This window comes from Diadema antillarum, unplaced genomic scaffold, assembly GCF_040938485.1.
Source record: "Diadema antillarum isolate AM-2024a unplaced genomic scaffold, OU_Dant_1.0 seq00000929_RagTag, whole genome shotgun sequence".
Lineage (NCBI taxonomy): Eukaryota > Metazoa > Echinodermata > Echinoidea > Diadematoida > Diadematidae > Diadema > Diadema antillarum.
The window spans coordinates 67,151-85,597 of record NW_027271780.1 but is presented as its reverse complement, the minus strand read 5'-3'; the positions used below and the strand labels follow the sequence as shown (position 1 = coordinate 85,597).

General features: G+C 39.8%; 1 protein-coding gene across 1 annotated transcript in view; it reads left to right on the top strand.

The window, feature by feature from the left end:
* Positions 1–18,447, top strand: part of LOC139741432 (phospholipid phosphatase 1-like) — a 66,224-nt gene that overhangs the window by 19,261 nt on the left and 28,516 nt on the right. Inside the window, exons 2-3 of the mRNA XM_071652013.1 lie at positions 10,111–10,271; positions 12,474–12,805. Coding sequence (XP_071508114.1) covers positions 10,111–10,271; positions 12,474–12,805 — 493 coding nt within the window. The remainder of the gene's footprint in view (positions 1–10,110; positions 10,272–12,473; positions 12,806–18,447) is intronic.

Genomic DNA, 18,447 nt, shown 5'->3' with positions numbered 1-18,447 from the left:
ACGGGTCAATTTCCATCTCACCTCGCTGAATTGTGTGGCAGCTCGGTCGGGCCTCGGAGATTTCTACCAGACAATGGGCGACTCTCTAATGCATTATCGTCCCCTTAATAAGACTTCAACAAAAATCCCTTGGCCTTGAATGGGGGTGAAAGTGTCACAGGTGTGAGGTGGAGAAGAAGGAGGATTGGAAGTCTGCCCAATGACACGGTCTCACAGTCACTACCCAGTAGACCCAAAAACCGTCATGAGGCCTAGCTCTTAGCACTAAGTTTGTTCATAAGTACAGTATTGGTTGAGATGAGAATTGGGCTTTTAACTCTTTGTGAGATACCAAGAAACTACTTATGAAATAAGTACAGAGCATACCATTCTAAGAGGAATTCAAAGTTTATTTGATGAAAATCAGTTTTAGAATGGCTGAGACATCCAAAAACAAAGTAAATCAAAGCCATCATAATAAAATGTGGGTCCCACATTTTATTCGTATCGCTCTGTTTTGGGTATCTCAGCCATTTCAAAACAAATTTTCATCAAATAAACTTTGAATTCCTCATGGAATTACAGGCTCTTTCATACATGTATTTCAGGAGAGGTTTCTTATTATCTCACCAAAAATGTTAGAAACCTGAAGTTAGGTCTCAACCAAAACTATACGATCCCTTTAATCCCTTAAAAGTCACAGAGTATAGAACACAGAGTAAAACACAGAGTGGAATTTCCTTGAAGTTTGGGATTGACTTTAGCTAAAAAAGTTCAATTACTGTTTTGTTTTGTTTGATTGGTTGGTTTTTTTTTTCTTAGCACGACCCACACATACAAAAAATGTGTCAGGAAGCCTCAAAGAAGTAGGCCTAAATGAAAAAAAAAAAATCCATTCAAATTGGCAAACGGGAGTTGGTTCAGCACAGTTAGTTGTTGCAATAAGCATGGCCATATGTAAATATTGCAAACAGATTTCTATTGAATCATTTTCCATATTTTAATGTAGTATCCAGCAACTTTTGGTTTTCATTCTATCCATGGTCACCAAGGGAAGCCAAGAGATGATTTCTATTTTTATTACCTCCGCCAAGGGAGGAGGTTATGTTTTCGTTACCGTTGGTTTGTTCGTTAGTTAGTTCGTTAGTTAGTTTGTCCGTGTGCAAAATAACTCAAAAAGTAGGGAAAGGATTGGGATGAAACTTGCAGGAAAAGTTTAGAATGACACAAGTAACCAACGATTAACTTTTGGCAGTGATCCGAGAAATTTTGGGGGATTTATGAAGGATTTTTGATATTTTGGCAGGTAGGGTCAATGAACTTGGGAGTTCAGGCTGCGCGCATTTGAGGTTTGCATGCGCGCACGAAAGTGCGTGCTGCTGCTCTAGTTTCTGCAAGGGTGAGGCGCGCCGTGCAGCTGAGGGTTTATGACGTAACAAAGGCTTCTATATTGGTAAATCAGGCAGTGTTTCAGCATGTAGACCTATGGGTGGAAATCACTGATCTCAGTGGAAGAGCCCAATGAGCTTTTTCCCAGTTGTAGAGAGGAGAAAAAAATTTCTTTGGGAAGAGCAAGATCATGGGTGGAAAGTAACTACTTGGCGGAGGTCTGCGCTCTTAGAGTGCTTTTCTAGTTTTCGTTTGCTAGAGTGTTAATGATTTATCTCTTAGTTATATCTTGGGTTTCCCTAAATTCCTATCATACCCATGAAGGAAGTAAACCATCATGTAATACAAACTGTGAAAATATTTCTTCAAACTTTGGACTTTGGATTTTATTTTTTTAGAACCGCAGAATACTTCCTGGAGGTCACTGTGTGGCAAACCACATAGATATTAATCATTACAGGACATCCTTATGACTGGCACACACTTAAGTCTCTATTACGTATGATCAAAACCCTTTTCAAAGGATCTATTGCTTTCGTTACAAATGACAATTGCGCAAGAAGTGAATGGAACAGCTGATATTGAGCACGTCAGTGCATGTAAATGAGTCTTGTAAATGAGATCTGCAAAGGCATGTGACGATTACTCATGAGCCGGGAGAAGACTTTAAACTCAGCAAGCATCCATGTCATCATTTTGCATTAAATGCATTAACTTCTTCTATTGATATTGGCAAATGAACACTCTGTTGCTCTCAGTTACAAATATAGATGTGCTGGCAAGCACCATTTACAAGAAATACAGGAATAATCATTGCATCAGAACTGTTTATATCAATGAATAAAGAACCAACATACCTGTTAGTGCAGTTACAAATGTAGATGTGCTGGCAAGCACCATTTACAAGAAATTCAGGAATAATCATTGCATCACAGATGCTTATCAGTGAATAAAAAACATGCTTGTTTTAATAGTACAAATGGCTTTTTTTCTGCTCATGTACAAAGTGCGACTCCGACCAGGTTTATTACTAGAGTGAGAAGGCCTTTGACAAGGGGCTAGCACTCAAACACAAATCTTGCAATAATAAAATACTGAGACTGTCTATGATAATGACATAGACACCAACAGGTATGTGTGGAATGTCACAATGCATGAATTGGGAACACAATTAATTTTTCCAGCATGACTGATGCCATTGATAAATCGAAGTCAAATGAAGGTGTGTTTGTGGTTATTTAGGTATGACTTGACAAATATCATTGAAGGCTATTGTTGTTGTAATAGAGGATGTCGTTCTGAACTTTTCAAAGAATAAAGGGACCATGCCTACCTATTTTGCCATTTTATGCGCGTGCCATATTTGTCAATGTTTTTTTTTTCTCTCTCTCTGTCTCTCTCTAGCTGTGTTGATTGGGGAATGTGAATTTGGAAGTTGAAAATAAGATTTTTTCTTTTATTGAAGGAAGCCTTGAGGTTTATTTTATGTTTTCTCATAAAACCAAGATTTGATTAAAAATACACTACAATTATCATTATCAAAATGTAACCAGAGAGCAGGTAAATACTCTCTTATAAATCTGTGAGGGATCATGTACATAAACAAGCCTTGAATAATCCGTTGCTCCCAAAAGTTATATGCACAAACTAAAGTACAGCTGTACATTCACATGTGATATGCTGCATATTTGCAGATTGTCAGCACTTGTGAAAGTCATAAAAACATTGTCTTTACTAATGAATGCTGAGAGTGCTTTCTGTTTATTCTTAGCCTCACAAGTCATGCTGTGTTCTCAAAAAAAAAAAAAATCTGTATACAAGATGAGGCTGGGATTATTCGGAGTCCTTGATCTGTTTTCTGATATGTCGTCATGAAAAAAAAAAAAATGGTGCTATTCCATGCATACAAATCAGTACTCCTCAGAAAATGGTGATAGCTATTTCTTGCTAAAGTTGGTGAACTTCGCATGTTTTGTGTGGGGTGTTTCTGAGTATTGATTTTAATTATCAATTTACATATAAAGAGAAGAGTACGCAAGTGGGTTAAGGAGTAGTGAATATTTCAATATTGCTTAGAGTGAAATTAAATGATCTTTTTTTCATAAAAAAACCCATTGTATTTAATGTGTTTAGGAACCATGACAGTGGTAGTATTTTGTGCCCATGTTGTCAGTATACATACACACACACAAAAGTATGCTGCTCTTTCTTGAAACGTCATGAACATTTGAACTGTCTGAGTTTCAAGAAATATCATTGCTACATCTCCTGTCTGACACATTGAATGGTATCCCTCAGGATCACATGACTATAATATGTGGACAGCAAGGACAGATAAACAATAAACACTTACCATAAGTTGAATTGTGTTTGAAATATTTTGTGCATGTTCTGTCCTACCTGTCGTATTGCTGCTGGGTGATAGATTTCACTTCATTCATTCCTATTCCTAACTCATCCTCTCATTTCTGGCAAACATTAGCTATTCATACGGTGATCCTTAACCCGTTGAGGACGAGTCGCGAGTATACGCGGGCTGGGTCTATTGGAAATGTGTGTTGTAGCAAACTTAGCCCATCCTCAGCGGGTTAACCTCGAGGATAAGCTGTCTTGAAGGATAAGCTCTGGCCCATTAAAGATGTGCTTTCACGTGACAAAGCTTATCCTCGAAGGTAGCGTGTCCTCAAGGTATAAGCTCCTCCCCCCCCCCCCCCCCCCCCCGCCCCCAAACTATGAGCAAGTCCCACTCGATAAAACCTCCTAGAACTGAAACTTCACAATGCTCCAGTATGAGGGACACAGTTTCTAGACATTGTGCATGGAGGCTTCAGAACCCCCTTTTTGCTTAGTATAAATGGGGTACAAAGTCATGGAATGAAACTCACAGGGGAAAATTTTTTTTTTTTTAATCATAGGAGCTTCTATTAGGAAGCACTTAGGCCTACATGAATACCAGATACCGGAAATACAAGTGTCAAAGCATTATTATTTATGACCTGAAACTTGAGGGAGCCAGCATAGTTGAGGAAGCTCTGTAGGATCCTACATCCTTTATAGTTCCTATTATAATGAGATATTTTGATTAGACCAAAAATATTAAACCCACCCATGTCCTCCAATCTACGACCTCTGCACTTCATTCCTTGGTATGAAGTGTCCGTGAACATCCTGTTTAGACTGAAACTGGATTCACGCTGCATCCAGGATGGGATGGCATGCCTTAATACTTGCTGGCATTATGCTTTTCATTATGTGGCTTTTACTATACATCTATTTCCTGCGACATAATGAACTCTGAGCTCCGTACACTAAATCTGTGTTGCACAGAATAAACTCGATCACATACGGGCATCATTGACGTCTGTCTTCCGGCGGAATATGAAAGATGTTGACATTGGTCGGTTCCGCCAGCTTTTTTTGACACAAGGTGAAGTCGTGATACCAGCAAAAAATATGATATTCCAGGAAACAATTCATTTTTTGACATGTCCCAGAACCAAGGAGACTAGAGGTATCACGTTTTGCATGTCACTCCGTTTGTCTGTCTGTCTGGATGTCCATCTGTCCTGATCTCAGTTTTGTTTCTTTTTTTTTAAACGATATTTTCAGTAGATAAGGTGTACAGGAGCGCAGTATGAAAGGGCAGTTTGCTTCGTAGATTTTGGCATCAATCCAACTTATGTCAAATTTGTGATGAGTCTGTGGATCAAAGGTCAGGCTGTGCAATTCAGGAAATTTCAAACATTTTCATTGAAGTGATGCAAGGGTGTAGCACAAACAAGCAACTTACTGACGATATCTGTGGCAAAATAACAAGTTCAGTGAAAGGACATCAGTATTCTGTATTTTAGCTCCATCCTCTAACTTCATCCTGTTTAAGCAATGAGGAGAAATATATGTATTTAAAACAGAGAACAAAACCTGATATTTGAATATACATGAAGACACTCCCTCAATTAATTCCAGGTTAAATCCAGTGAAGATGACAGAATATCACAGAAAATATTTCCATTCAATTCTTTCTCATCCGTATTTCCACTTGTCATCTCTTCTTGCTCCCAATGAAATCATTTTCATGGAGCAACTTTGTTACACTTAATAGTTGGATGGCTTTTCCCTGAACTATGTGTGGATTGTACTTGTTCTTGCATGCTTACCATCCACCTTGGTTTTGAATGTTTTTGTACCCTCTTTTCTTTAGAAAGGAATATTTTCAACAGGTTTTCAACATTTCTGAGATACAGTTACACTTGCTTCCCCCTCTGCATTCTTAGTCCCTTCTCTTTACTTCGATGTCCTCAGTTCTCCCACAATCCCAAGATATTACCTGCCCCTTTCTTGGTTGCACAACAAAACAAGAAAAAGAAGACATTTTTTTTGCCATGGTATATCAAGTTCCATTCAGGCATGTAGCAGACAGGTCTGAAACCTAATCACCATGGGAACGCTTGAGCGGTGTTCTGCTGTTACGTCTCGAGAATGCAGTGCAGGGTGGATGGAGACACCGTGCACTTGTGGTGACTGATAGTTGGTCTTTGCATGGAATTAGACAACCCCTGTCACACCTGTCGAGCACTCCCTGTCTCAGTGAGATCCTAGCGGCCGACCGGAGGAAGATGCTCAGCATGTGTTCTCAACGACCATCCATCAGCCGATGTTTATTTCCTCAATTTGGTCCCAAGATTCTACAGACTCTTCCTATGGATATTTGAACTGTCATGTTGTTGATGTTGACATCGTAATCCTGTTGACAGTAGTTATAGAGAAACGCAGGTCATGACCTCACACGTGACTTGAAATGCTTCCATTTGATTCCATATGTGGCATCATAACGATACAAAGTGTTCTAAAATCATGTGTAAATGTAGAGTAGGAGACAAAGTTGGCATGGCCGCAGCAATAGCTGTCATAATCTTTGGCTGTTTTGTCCAGGAGCAGCTCTTTTTTTTTTCCTTTCTTTTTTGCATTGTATGAAATCATCATAACAAGAGAGCCGTAAAATGCTCAATGATGCTTCTTGGTGCTTATGGGAAGATGGAATAAAAAAACATAGAGAGGGAAAATTATGGCTTCCTTGATCTCCAGGTTACAATAAACTGCCCGTACATCTGCGCTGCATCGATTGTTACTGCAGTTGTCAGGACAGCGTGCCTATCTGAAGTGTTGCTCTCTCTCTCTCTTGGCCTTTCAACTTTGACCTCTGACATTTGCCTCTTAAGTTGCCAAAAACAGCCCTGCTCTCGGGCAGCCTTAGCACGCAGCTTCCATTAGTCAGTATTACCTGTAAATAAGGGGGACCCAGTGAAGTGTAACAGGTTAATTCGGCTGGCAGGGAATCTCAAAATTGAATCAACTCGGACTGTTTTGGATACACAATTTCGGATAGTCTGCAGAGCTATCGCGATCATCATTTTGAAGACATTCTGTGAATTGCTGCACCTATTCTCAAGGCGTCCATCTAATGGATAGAAACTTTTCCCGTGTTATCTTGAAATTGGGATGAGTTTAGTAAACACTGAACTTCATTGAAGTGATGACCACAAATTCTGCCATGCACACTAGAAATGAGAGGACGTGTTTGATGTGGGAAATTTTAGTTTGTTTGTTTCTTTTTTTTGTCAGTAACATTTCCCACGAACATCATGGATGGCATTTCAATTTATTGTAGAGTGTTACCTCTCCTCTCTATCTACACAAGTTTTAACATAGAAATCCATTTTGTTGTTCCATTTTGTGCATAGACCTATGTTCTATAGGTATTTTGTCTTTTCATATTTCATTTTGAATCGTAATTACAAATGCAGGCTTAGTAGACTTTAGCAAATCATTTTGAAACTATATCATATCTTGTTCCTGATGATGTCAAATGCCCTCCCACTGTAGTGATTGTAGTGATTTCAATAGAAGCAAAATTTTTGTCATGTGAGATGCATAGTCGACCTACCAGCAACTGGAAAGTACCCCAGCAAAAGGAGCTGTGGAGGCCATGCAGAATTTTTTATTTTGAGCCTGCTATTTATTTTTAACCAAATTTTACTGCCAGTGTTTGTGTGTGACAGTCATGACCAATCAGAAGAACCCTGTTCACAGATGCTAATGAATTGGCATTTTTCCACTGATGGCCAATGGACAAATCTAGGGACTTCGTTGGTCAAACTGCATTTACTGAATTATTCAGTAGGGATACAGTAGCACATAATGTGGGCTCCCCCCCCCCCCCCCCCCCCCGCCAGCTCATGAATAATAGTTAAATTATGTTGAGATTCCTAGGCCTTTGCACTTTGCACTCAGCTCTAGCTGTCTTCAGTCACAACTGACAGTGCTAACAAAGGAGTGAGGACCTTTGAAAAATAAATAAACAAATATGTGTAACTTGAATGCAGAGAGCAAAGTCAGAAAGCCTTGGGCAAAGGCTAATGTTTGTTATTCTGCCCCCTTCTACCAGTGCACTGTGTAAGCACAGGTGAGCGTTCTACTCACACATGACAGATATCAGAACTGCCTGGGAGGTTCAAAAAGTACAATAACACCTGTGCATAGAATCATAAGTACCAACTCGAGAGGAATAGAGGGCGGCACATCTGGGTGCATGGAAGTGGAAACATTGAGGAAGTGCTACTGTGTTTGTGCCTCCTTTTCTGCTGTTGAAGTACCGGTCTAGAAATCTAAAATGCTTGAATATCTATGATTGTGTTTGTGTGGCACGTATCATCATCACACACATGGTGTGTGTTCTCTTTATTTGTTTGTGTGTGGGGGTGTGTGTTTGTGTGGATGTGTCTTTATATTTATGAGGAGGTTGTTATGACGATGAATGTACTTTTAATTATTTGTTCCTTCTTTGCATCCCCAGTTTTGTGCAGTCTTTAAAAGTGAGTGTGATTCATGTTACTGGTATGGCTCTCCATGTACATATTTTTAGAGGCGTGGAATTGTCATCTATGGCCAGAGCAGGTGCCATATGAAAAGTGTATCATCAACAGCACTTGGATAAAAGACAATAATGTTAAAAGGAAAAATTATCACAGGGGTACATATCTACTGTACTGTCAAAGTGGATATTTTCATGCGACTAATTTTTTGCACTCGGCCACGTAAGAAAAGTTTCACATGTTTTTAATCCCGCTGAGTCAAGACATCAATTACTGGAAAATATGACAAGCAAAAATATTGGCTTGCTTTTATTTTCACACCAGCTCCTGGTTGCGCAAAATGCGTGAAAATTTCAATACTGCGAAAATTTCCATTTTTACGGTATATTGATTTCGTTATAGTTCATGGTCATGAACTATAAATGTATACTATTTAATTCTTATGTGGAGAACCCCAAGAGGCCATACCTATGAGCCTAGACAAATCAGTGATGAATACACTTTATTTACCACAATAAATATAGTATACCTGCAAACAATCAAATTGATAGGTGCAAAAATATTGCCAAACATGCACGGAATAAGTCTCCAAATTGGAGGGGAAGATAAAAACAATTTCAGAAAAGAGCCAGTTCTCCCTCAGACAGAGTGTAGATGATGTTGCAAAAGAACCAGAGACAAAACTGAACAAAAGAAAAAAAGTATCACAGGGGTACACAAATAGTGATAGACAGGAAATTCCTGTGCATGCTTAGCTGGATGCCATCATCAAACCAGATGGGATCTGATTTTTTTTTTTTCTTCATGGACAGTCCCTCTCGAGCCTTTTGAAATGATGTATTTTTTTGCTGCCAAAAAATACTGCCAAAGTACATTTCAATGATTCATGCATTTGATCAGTAATGACAATCACTTGGAAATACAGTATGAATATTTTACATAGTGTAAAAGTGAAAGCCTGAGACTTGCTAAAATAGCATGCACCTTTAAGTTAGTGAACGGAAATCATATCATATAGTATTGCAATTCATACACTGAAATACCAAATTATCAAAGTTACCATCTATATAAAAGGAGCACGGAGAGAATAAAATATACTAAAACAGGCACAAGAATAAGATATGCTAAAACAGGCATGAAAACAAAATGATAAAAGTTACTGACAATATTAAAGGAGCATGGAGGGAATAAACATACCGAAACAGACACAAAAACAAAATAAAAAAACAAAGCAAGACAAGATATCGCATGAGACTACTTATGTGTTAACAGTACAATGTACAGTGCAGTTCTTAGTAATGTTTAATACAAAGAGATCAAGCAAATTCACATAACTTATTAGTCATTAGAGATCATGATTTAAGGATTTTAAGTCATTGCTAAATTATAAAGGACTCCTGATGGGAATAGACCTTTCAAACAACTTTTTGAAAATTTGTGCGTCTATTATTTCAAAAGTTGTTCTTGTGGACCAGAAATCTTTACCATTGGCTTGCCCAATATGGCAACAAAACTGTCATTCATGCTGGATACCATGCATTGGTAGCATTATTTTAAGGACTGGTGAAATAACAACTCATCACTGAGTTCTCAGGGAAATATGTCCATACATTTTACTGAATTCATGAGTTAACTGGCCTGTTAACCCATTGAGGACGAGTCCAGAGTATACTCGGGCAGGTTTCTGTGGAAAATGCCTGTTGTAGACTGACTTCCTTGACTCCCTGTCTGTTCTCCACCTGCCCTCTCATCTCTCGCCACCCCCCCCCCCCCCATCTATCTATATATCTATCTCTCATTACTAGCTACAGAGTACATTGATTAACCTAAATTCTCTCCTATTATTATTGTTTTTGTTCTCCTATAACAGTTTTGGTACCGTCACTGGTGCTGCTGATTCTAGAGAGTCCAGACCTACCATTCCAGCGAGGGTTCTACTGTGATGACGAGACCTTACGATACCCATACAGACCGGACACCATCAGTGTTGGGGTCCTGATGTCTGTTGGACTTCTCGTGCCCATCACCACAGTAAGTTCTCGAATGGTTGGTTTTTGATACGTCATGATCAGAGCAGACTCTTTTTAAAACTCGCAAGGGTGCCTTGTTTGGGACTATAAAAAGTGTCTCTGCAAAATATCATAAGTTGCCTTGTCTTGTTCTCATTGTAAAGCATCCCATAGGCAGCTCCTAGGAGGGTTCCAGAAAGACATCCTCTTGCCACACTGAACTGTAAAACCAGAAATGTTTGCGGTGTGAAACTTTCGCGAATATGAGCCGACAGCCTTTTTCACGGCATGACACTTCATGAATCGCCACTGACCTTCAGTGCACTGTGTGGACAAGAGCTTCTACATGGAACATAGGCTCGTCGCGAAAGTTTCATACACATGAACATTTCTGGTTTTACACTCCGTGTTCACATTGATCCCCTCGTCGCAGGGACAGTCACCATATGACTAACCGTCCAGACTGCTATCTCAACTGTCCCTGAGCTGTGGGAGCAATTGGGACTTGGGGCGAGCCCTGCCACTTGAAACCAGACTTCGCGCATGCACACATTTGACGAATACAATTGGGCACTACAACTACTGCCCCAGGTCACTCTCCCCTCCAAATTTTGTCCCTGGACCCGACTTGCTTCGCAGGGATGAGGAGACAAGTCCCAGTGAGCGTTCACATTATGGTTTTGGGAGTGGAAAGTCTTGTGGGATGGGACTTTCCCTGCGACGCAGGGACCAATGTGAACTTGGAGACAGTAATACAAGTATTTCAAGTTCATGTAGATTTTTCAGCTGGACCTTTTTTTCTGTTTCTTGTTTTTGTTTAATATGGGGGAGGGGCACTGATGTATCCCCCTGAGGAATTTGATGCTATTTATAGATACTGAGGCACTTCCACTACAACCCACAACTGGTTCATTCTCTCTGTCTGTCTCAGGGTCGTGCTTTCCCTAGCAAACTGAATTTGTCATCAGATTATTGTGTCCCGCCTTGTCTGGACCAGATGGTTTTTTCAGACTCTGTTCAAATCCCAAGGTTCTCCTAGCTTTGCTAGGACTGTTTGTCCATCTGTCTGCCCAGCTGTATGTTTGTCTTTCTGTCTGTCTGTCTTCCCTGTCTGTCTGGGTATCCATCCGTGCCGTTGGGACCAGAGCCTCATCAACAGCAGACAAAGAAACAAAAGAGAAAGAGGAAATATGGCATGAGTAGTGATTTTCAAACTCGGCTGGACTTTTCACAACACACCTCTCTCAATTCAAAGTGTTCTCAGCTGTGGCCACACATTAAAGGGGCATAGTCCCGGTAGTGTAGATGGCGCTGTTGATGCTACTGCCGATCACCGTTAGCATTGATACGAAGATTGCCGAAATTGAGCTGTCATCAAGAGTAAAGCGCGTAGGTGTTGCTAAGTAACGTTGCCTTCGTTGTCTTCTCTGCACATCACGCAATCTGTAGTAATGCCAGGGTGCGTGCATATGTGCTTCTTATTATGACATCACAAAAGAAGTTTGCTAAAGCTGTCATCCCCCTGAGCCGAATCATGAGCCGAACTGTGATCGGACCACTGACACAGTGGATCGGACTTCTTCGGACTCTGGGAAAGTGGGCCAAAGCGTAAGCGCCCAAGAGAAGTTGATAGCATGGGTCTCTATAGGAAACTTGCGCCGTGCGCCCGCGTACGCATTTGACTAAAACACCGGGACCATGCACCTTTAAAGGTAGCTGAGATCATGGAGCTATCGTTGTAGGTCCATGCTGAGATGTAGGGTAGTCAGTGCACCCTTTTTTGGAAGTCAGTCAAACCAAGTAGGTATGACACACCCAGTGATGCATCTATGGTCAAACTGTCATCAGCACGGTTGATTGTTGTCAAAACCACCATGAGGGTCAGTCTTTCACTGACAGTCATATATCAAAATCTGATCGATACACAATGAAAAATATGCTAAAAGCCCATAGATCTATATCTACGATAACATGCAAGAATGAGACTTTCTAAACTTTTTCATGAAATTTGCCATTATGATTTAAAGTGAGAATGACAGTGTGTCATGTGTATGGTTGATTAATTTTGCAATATTTTATATCGTCGGGTGCCCGTGCATTGGCCGCTAACGCAATACAAATTGTATTGCGTTAGCGGCCAATGCACGGGCACCCGACGATATGGTGGTATGTTTAAAGAGATGGCACCAAGTTGCGATGTTACTATGTTTCCTCAACCCCACAGATGTTTATTTGTGAGTGGATGCTGTACCGCCATTGGGCCGAGCAGGGGTCGTCATGGCAGCCGTACAGCCGACAGAAGGTCTGCTGCTACAAGACCCATCCCTGGGCCACGGCACTCTACTCTACAATTGGACCCTTCCTGCTTGGGGGCGGGATCACGCTGCTCCTGACGGACGCTGGGAAGCACGTGATTGGTCGGCTACGGCCGCACTTCATGGCAGTCTGCGAGCCCGATTGGTCAGCCATCAACTGTACAAATGAGGATGATTTCTCAATATACGTCCAAGATATCCCATGTTTGGGAAACGATACAGATAAGCTCGCTAATGCCAGGTATGATATACATTCTTTAGTTCTTTTTCACTCATTGTATAATGTTGCGATGTAGCTTCAGACATAATCATTGTCATAGTTATTCTCTAACTCTTTGTCTGTTCATATCAATCCTTGTTCTTCAAATCAATGTCTCAAATCCTCTGTCGTGCAGACAGTGGAAGAAGCATGTTTGATATTAGCACTGATTCCTTTTATACTATGAATAGATGGCTAACAGCTTACTTTAGACGGGGCCCTTAGCAAGAAAGCAAGACTTTGTCACACTTTGTTATGCTTTTAAACAAAGGGACGGAAGGGACTGTTTGGATTGTGACAAACTTGTTGAACCATGCCAAGCCGCTTTCCATGTGAGTAAGAAAAAAAAACTGAAAACAATAAATAAATGGCTGATCACAGAAGAGCCATGCAGAAAACCAAAGATCAAATAGAACATGAAGATTTGCAGCCATTTTCACTGAATTGCTGATAAGAACATTGAGAAGATGGAAGTTATGGATAATAAAGCCATCTTGCTTTAGCCTTAGGAGCACTTGTGGAGACAGATGGAAGCGGGTGACACAAACACAGTACTGTAAGAGCTGAAATTTTCGCGGTTGTTTTATTTTTTGCGAATTTCGCGAATCGCCTTTGAACTGCGAAAATAACAACACGCGAAAATAACAACGCGTGAATAACTAAGTTCAGTTAGACCCTCGCAACCGCAAAATTAACAGCACGCGAAATTGTCCTCCAAGTAGCAATTCGCGAAAATATCTGCACGCGAAAATTTCAGCTCGTACAGTATACTAGCTATAAATTAGCTATATACTAGCTAAATACTCAGGATTAGGATTAGGATCAACTGATTAGTGTTGTGGCATTACAGTCACAGTAAGATAGGGGTGTGGTGATTTGTTAAACGTTTACCACTCACAACCATTGGCGACCACAGTAAAGATGGGATGTAGTGAAATTGTGGGATAAAATAACCATACCAACATTATGTTTTGTAATAATGAGGGCACTGGTCATTAAATTCACTATGTTCAAGATTACACTGCTCTCTTGGTTAGTTTGGTTTTTTACACAGCTTGGACAATCAGTGTTTCTATATTCTATAATTGCTTTTATTTTTATGGTATCTTGAATTCCATATATAGTAAAAATCCATTGTAAAGAATTTCAGTTTTTTTTCTTCTTAATGGGAGGAAGTTTCATTTGTCATAACAATCTTACAAAATTGCAATCTTTGTACACAATGATAGCTATTGCTCTCCTTCAAGTCAAATGTGTACCAGGTATATCTCCATTATAAGAACTCTCTTAGTCAGGGGCAAATAGAGTTCACAATTCACGTGATGTCAGACTGACAATTTGAGCTTTTTCTCATCCAGAGAGCTTGTACATCACAATCAGTTGTGATGATGTTTGGAGAGCGTGTAATTCATGAACTTGACTAAAGCTGATCAGGCCACCCATCAAAGCTTAGTCAACATTTGAAGTGCGTGTTTGCTGGACTCTTTGTGCCTTTTGTCAACATTTCCATTCCTCTCGTTAGTCATTGATCTGTTGGTTTCTTTGCTCTGCTTGTCACACACTGCCTCGGTTGGCATTTTATATAATTCTCCAGCCTGTCAGCCTTTAATACATGTAATTTATCTTCAAGAGACCCTCCATGATGTATGGTACATTTTAGCTTAATCCTCAAATATGTGCTGGTGTGGTGATGAATGTGTGTGTATATTGTTTAGTTTTGAGCAATGTTTGCGCTTTGCTGCACTTGATTTCACATCCATTCTGAGCAAATTTCTCGTTTAAAAATAGAAAAGAATTAACCTGTTTATCAAAAATTCTGTCAACTGGATCACAACAACATGTCTGTTGTCAGAAAGGCTCTCTGCAAATTTGATGAATGACAAACACAGAAAAAAAAGAAAAGAAAAACATAGAGGAACCCCGTGTGATATTGAAATAGATATTAAGCAGGGGGATGCAGTCACTTATAGGTGAATTTATGAACTCATTTCTGCAGTTCTGGTGCAGAATTAAGGTTTCCAAACAAATTTCGGAGAGTTTTGGACAGTTGATAAATGCAAAGCTGCTTTGATTATGGGGCTAGAAACAAGTTTCTGAAATGTGCAAAAAGTGCAATCACAAACATGTTTAAGCCAGAAATGCGTTTGAAACAGAGTTGAGTTGATAAATGCAGCATTGTTGTGAAACACATTTTTCGCATGGACCTGCCCACCCCAGCCACTGCTGTCTAGGCCTATACATCTCCACTCCTTGGGTCAAACTGCGCTTGTGCCATGACAAGGCCTCTCGACTCCCGCGAGACAGATTTGATAAATGCAACAACTCAAAAGGTGTTTGAAACGCGTTTTGATAGTAGGTATTGAAATGCTTTTCAAACATGGTAAAGTTGATAAACCTCACCTACTAATAGTTCATTGATAGTCTTTGACCCTTACACATCTGCACTGTATTAGCAGTAGGTAGGGTCAAGCCCTGCTGAAAAGACAGTGACCTTGATACCATGGCAACCCCTACCCCCCCCCACCCCTCTTCCCCCATCCCCCACCCCTCTTCCCCCATCCCCCACCCATCTCCCTTAGGATCTCAAACTTCATTGTACCCTGGTATTAATCTCCTCAACTTTTTCTTGATCCAAACTGTGTTCTTGTCTCAAGAGTAAGACATGAAACTCGTCCTTGAATTTATGTGGAATATGATTTCTTTTGGCATTACGCTGCAGCTGTCCCTTCATAAATAACTTAGTATTTCGTCAGTTGAAGGCAGGCATATGGAAGCTACATTTGAGAAGGCCACAGCAAAAAGTTACCTTTCTTGCTACACAAGAGCTTGTAAACCACAACTACAAGTAATCCTTTATGCTGTATAGGGCCCTATATCAGTTCTGGTATTCACACAAGTATGCTGTAAGTGTAATTTTCAGCATTTTGTGTGATTTTACTTGAATTATACATACCTTAACAAACAACACTATACAAGTATTGTGCAATTCATCTGTGTAATGTCGACTACAATTTTTTTTTTTCAGAATTACTCCAACTCTCTGAAGGATTGAAGGCATAAAATTGAATTTATATCATATAATTCCAAATTCTGTTAAAACTCTTCAAAAGCAAGAACCCTAAAAAAAAAGAGCAGTCTTTGTATGATAATATAGTAAAAGAGGAGAGTCACAAACGGTAGGCCTTATAGGCCTAATTGCGAGCCATTTTAGCATCTATAATGAGAAGATTGTTGTAGACTAGCAACCAGGGGCAGGCTGTCACGTTTAATCCCGTTTGAAATGCTGATTCCTAGGGTCTTCTAGTTCACCTTCATATGACACACGCAAACAAGCAAAATACAACAAAACAAACTTGATGCACCTGTTTCCAACTTTGGTAGCACTCTCCCATGACATATCATACAGAGAGGCTTCAAAACCTTTTTTTTTGCCCTTCAAGAAGTGGAAACTATCAGGAAGTTTGGGGAAGCAGTATTGTTTCCTTAGATTTCCTTCGTAAATTCCGCATATGCCCACGATGTAGGTCATGTTTACACGCCTGAAAACAAGTGTCAGAATAGCCAGCTCACAGGCGGTCAAGGTCATTGATTTACTTACACACACTCACAGACAGACAGACACACACACACACACATACACACACACACACACACACACACACACACACACACACACACACACACACATGCACAGATTCTCCCTGACACATCTACCAAAGGGGTTTCGGACTTACAGAAGATTTCGTTTGTAAATGTGTCAGAAACATATTTCACGCTAATGAAGTAAGATTTGTAAATCTGAAAGCAAATTTAATTTGTATTTCTCCCAAACGCAGGGTGGTCCACGAGGGGTTTTAGCATGTCGCTGCAACATGCTAAAATTCTTGTGCAACATCCTAAAAAGCCAGCAACATGCTATGCAACATCCTCAAGAATTTGCAACAAGCTCAAAGTAAAAGTATTCAAAAATGTGCAAAACATGTGCATATCATCAGAAACATCAAACTACCAGGTACTTTAGATATTTGTGTGCAAAACATGAGAGAGAACATTGAATGTAAGCAGCACAAAGAGAGATAAGCAGCAAAATATTGCGTACTATGTACTCATCGTGTGCGCTCCGCGCATATTCAATTTCTGCAATATTCTCAGATTCTGAGCTTGCAACATGCTAAAATTTCAAGTTGTGGACCACCCTGCAAGCGTGTAACTTCTATCACTTCAGCAGTCAAGCGGTATTTTCCAGTCTCAGATTTTGCTCAATTCTGGGTACCAGCACACATTTATTGTCTGAATGACCTGATTTTCGTACGCAATTGGGGAGGTGGCACTTCGCTCAACTCTTTTTTTTTTGTGCTCTCATGATCTGTGCATATACATACATAATTTTGTGTGCAAGCGTATCAAAATTTACATGTTTAATTGACAGGCTGTAGTGTCTGTGATACTGCTGTTTCAGTTGCATGTCAGACCAAGAACTTGATGAGAAATGTGTTGTAGAACTGTGATTAGGAACTTGTTTTAGGAACACAATTGGAAGCACGTTTTAGGAACATCATCGGAAGCATGTTTCAGGAACATCATTAGAAATATGGTTCAAAAACTTGATCAGAAACATGTTTTAGGAGTTCTAGGAAGGCAGTTAGAAGCATGTCTCAGAAATGTTACATGAAACATGTTTCAGAAACAAGATTAGCAACACATGTGAAATACATGATCAGAAACACGTTCTAGGAACATGATTAGATGTGAATAGTTTTCTGTGGTCTGAAACCCCCCAGAAACTCCAGGTGACAACTCAGAAGGATTGACAGAAGCAGTCGTGCACAAATATGAAATACAGGAATCTAGAAAGTGGTTTTGCACTGCCATGCTGAGTGATGTACAGTAGTCTCATTTCAAGGATGGAAAACCTGTTATTGACTGAGTGGGGCAGCCATTTTTCAGTACATACATGTGTACAGTTGCAGATCTTGCAGTGAATAAGTAGATTTTGCACAGGGGAGATTTATTGGAATAAATGTTCATTGTTGAAGAAAATGGCATTCAAAACCACAACCACAGAAATATCAAAATCTCGGGTAAACATAATGAATTAAAGGGATCTTAGACTTTCGGTTGAGACCTAATTTCAAGTTTCTAACATTTTTTGATGAGATAATAAGAAACTTCTAATGAAATATGAAAGAGCATGTAATTCCATGAGGAATTCAATGTTTATTTGATGAAAATTGGTTTTGAAATGGCTGAGATATTCAAAACAGAGCGATTCTAATAGAATGTGGGACCCACCTTTTATTACGATCGCTTTTATTTTACTTTGTTTTTGGATGTTTCAGTCATTCCAAACCCGATTTTCACCAAATAAACTTTGAATTCCTCTTAAAATGGTATGCTCTGTACTATTTCATAAGTGTTTTCTTGGTATCTCGCAAAAAGTTAAAAGCCCAATTCTCATCTCCACCAATACTGTATCCATCCCTTTAATGTGTAAAATGACCAACAGGTAGTGTTGGGCTTTGGAAAGAAGAATTCAGAGTCTTAAGATTTTGACAAATTTTAGCTCAGAATGGCCATTTATTTTTATGGAACACGAGATCTAAATTTTGTATAACTGTGGTAGT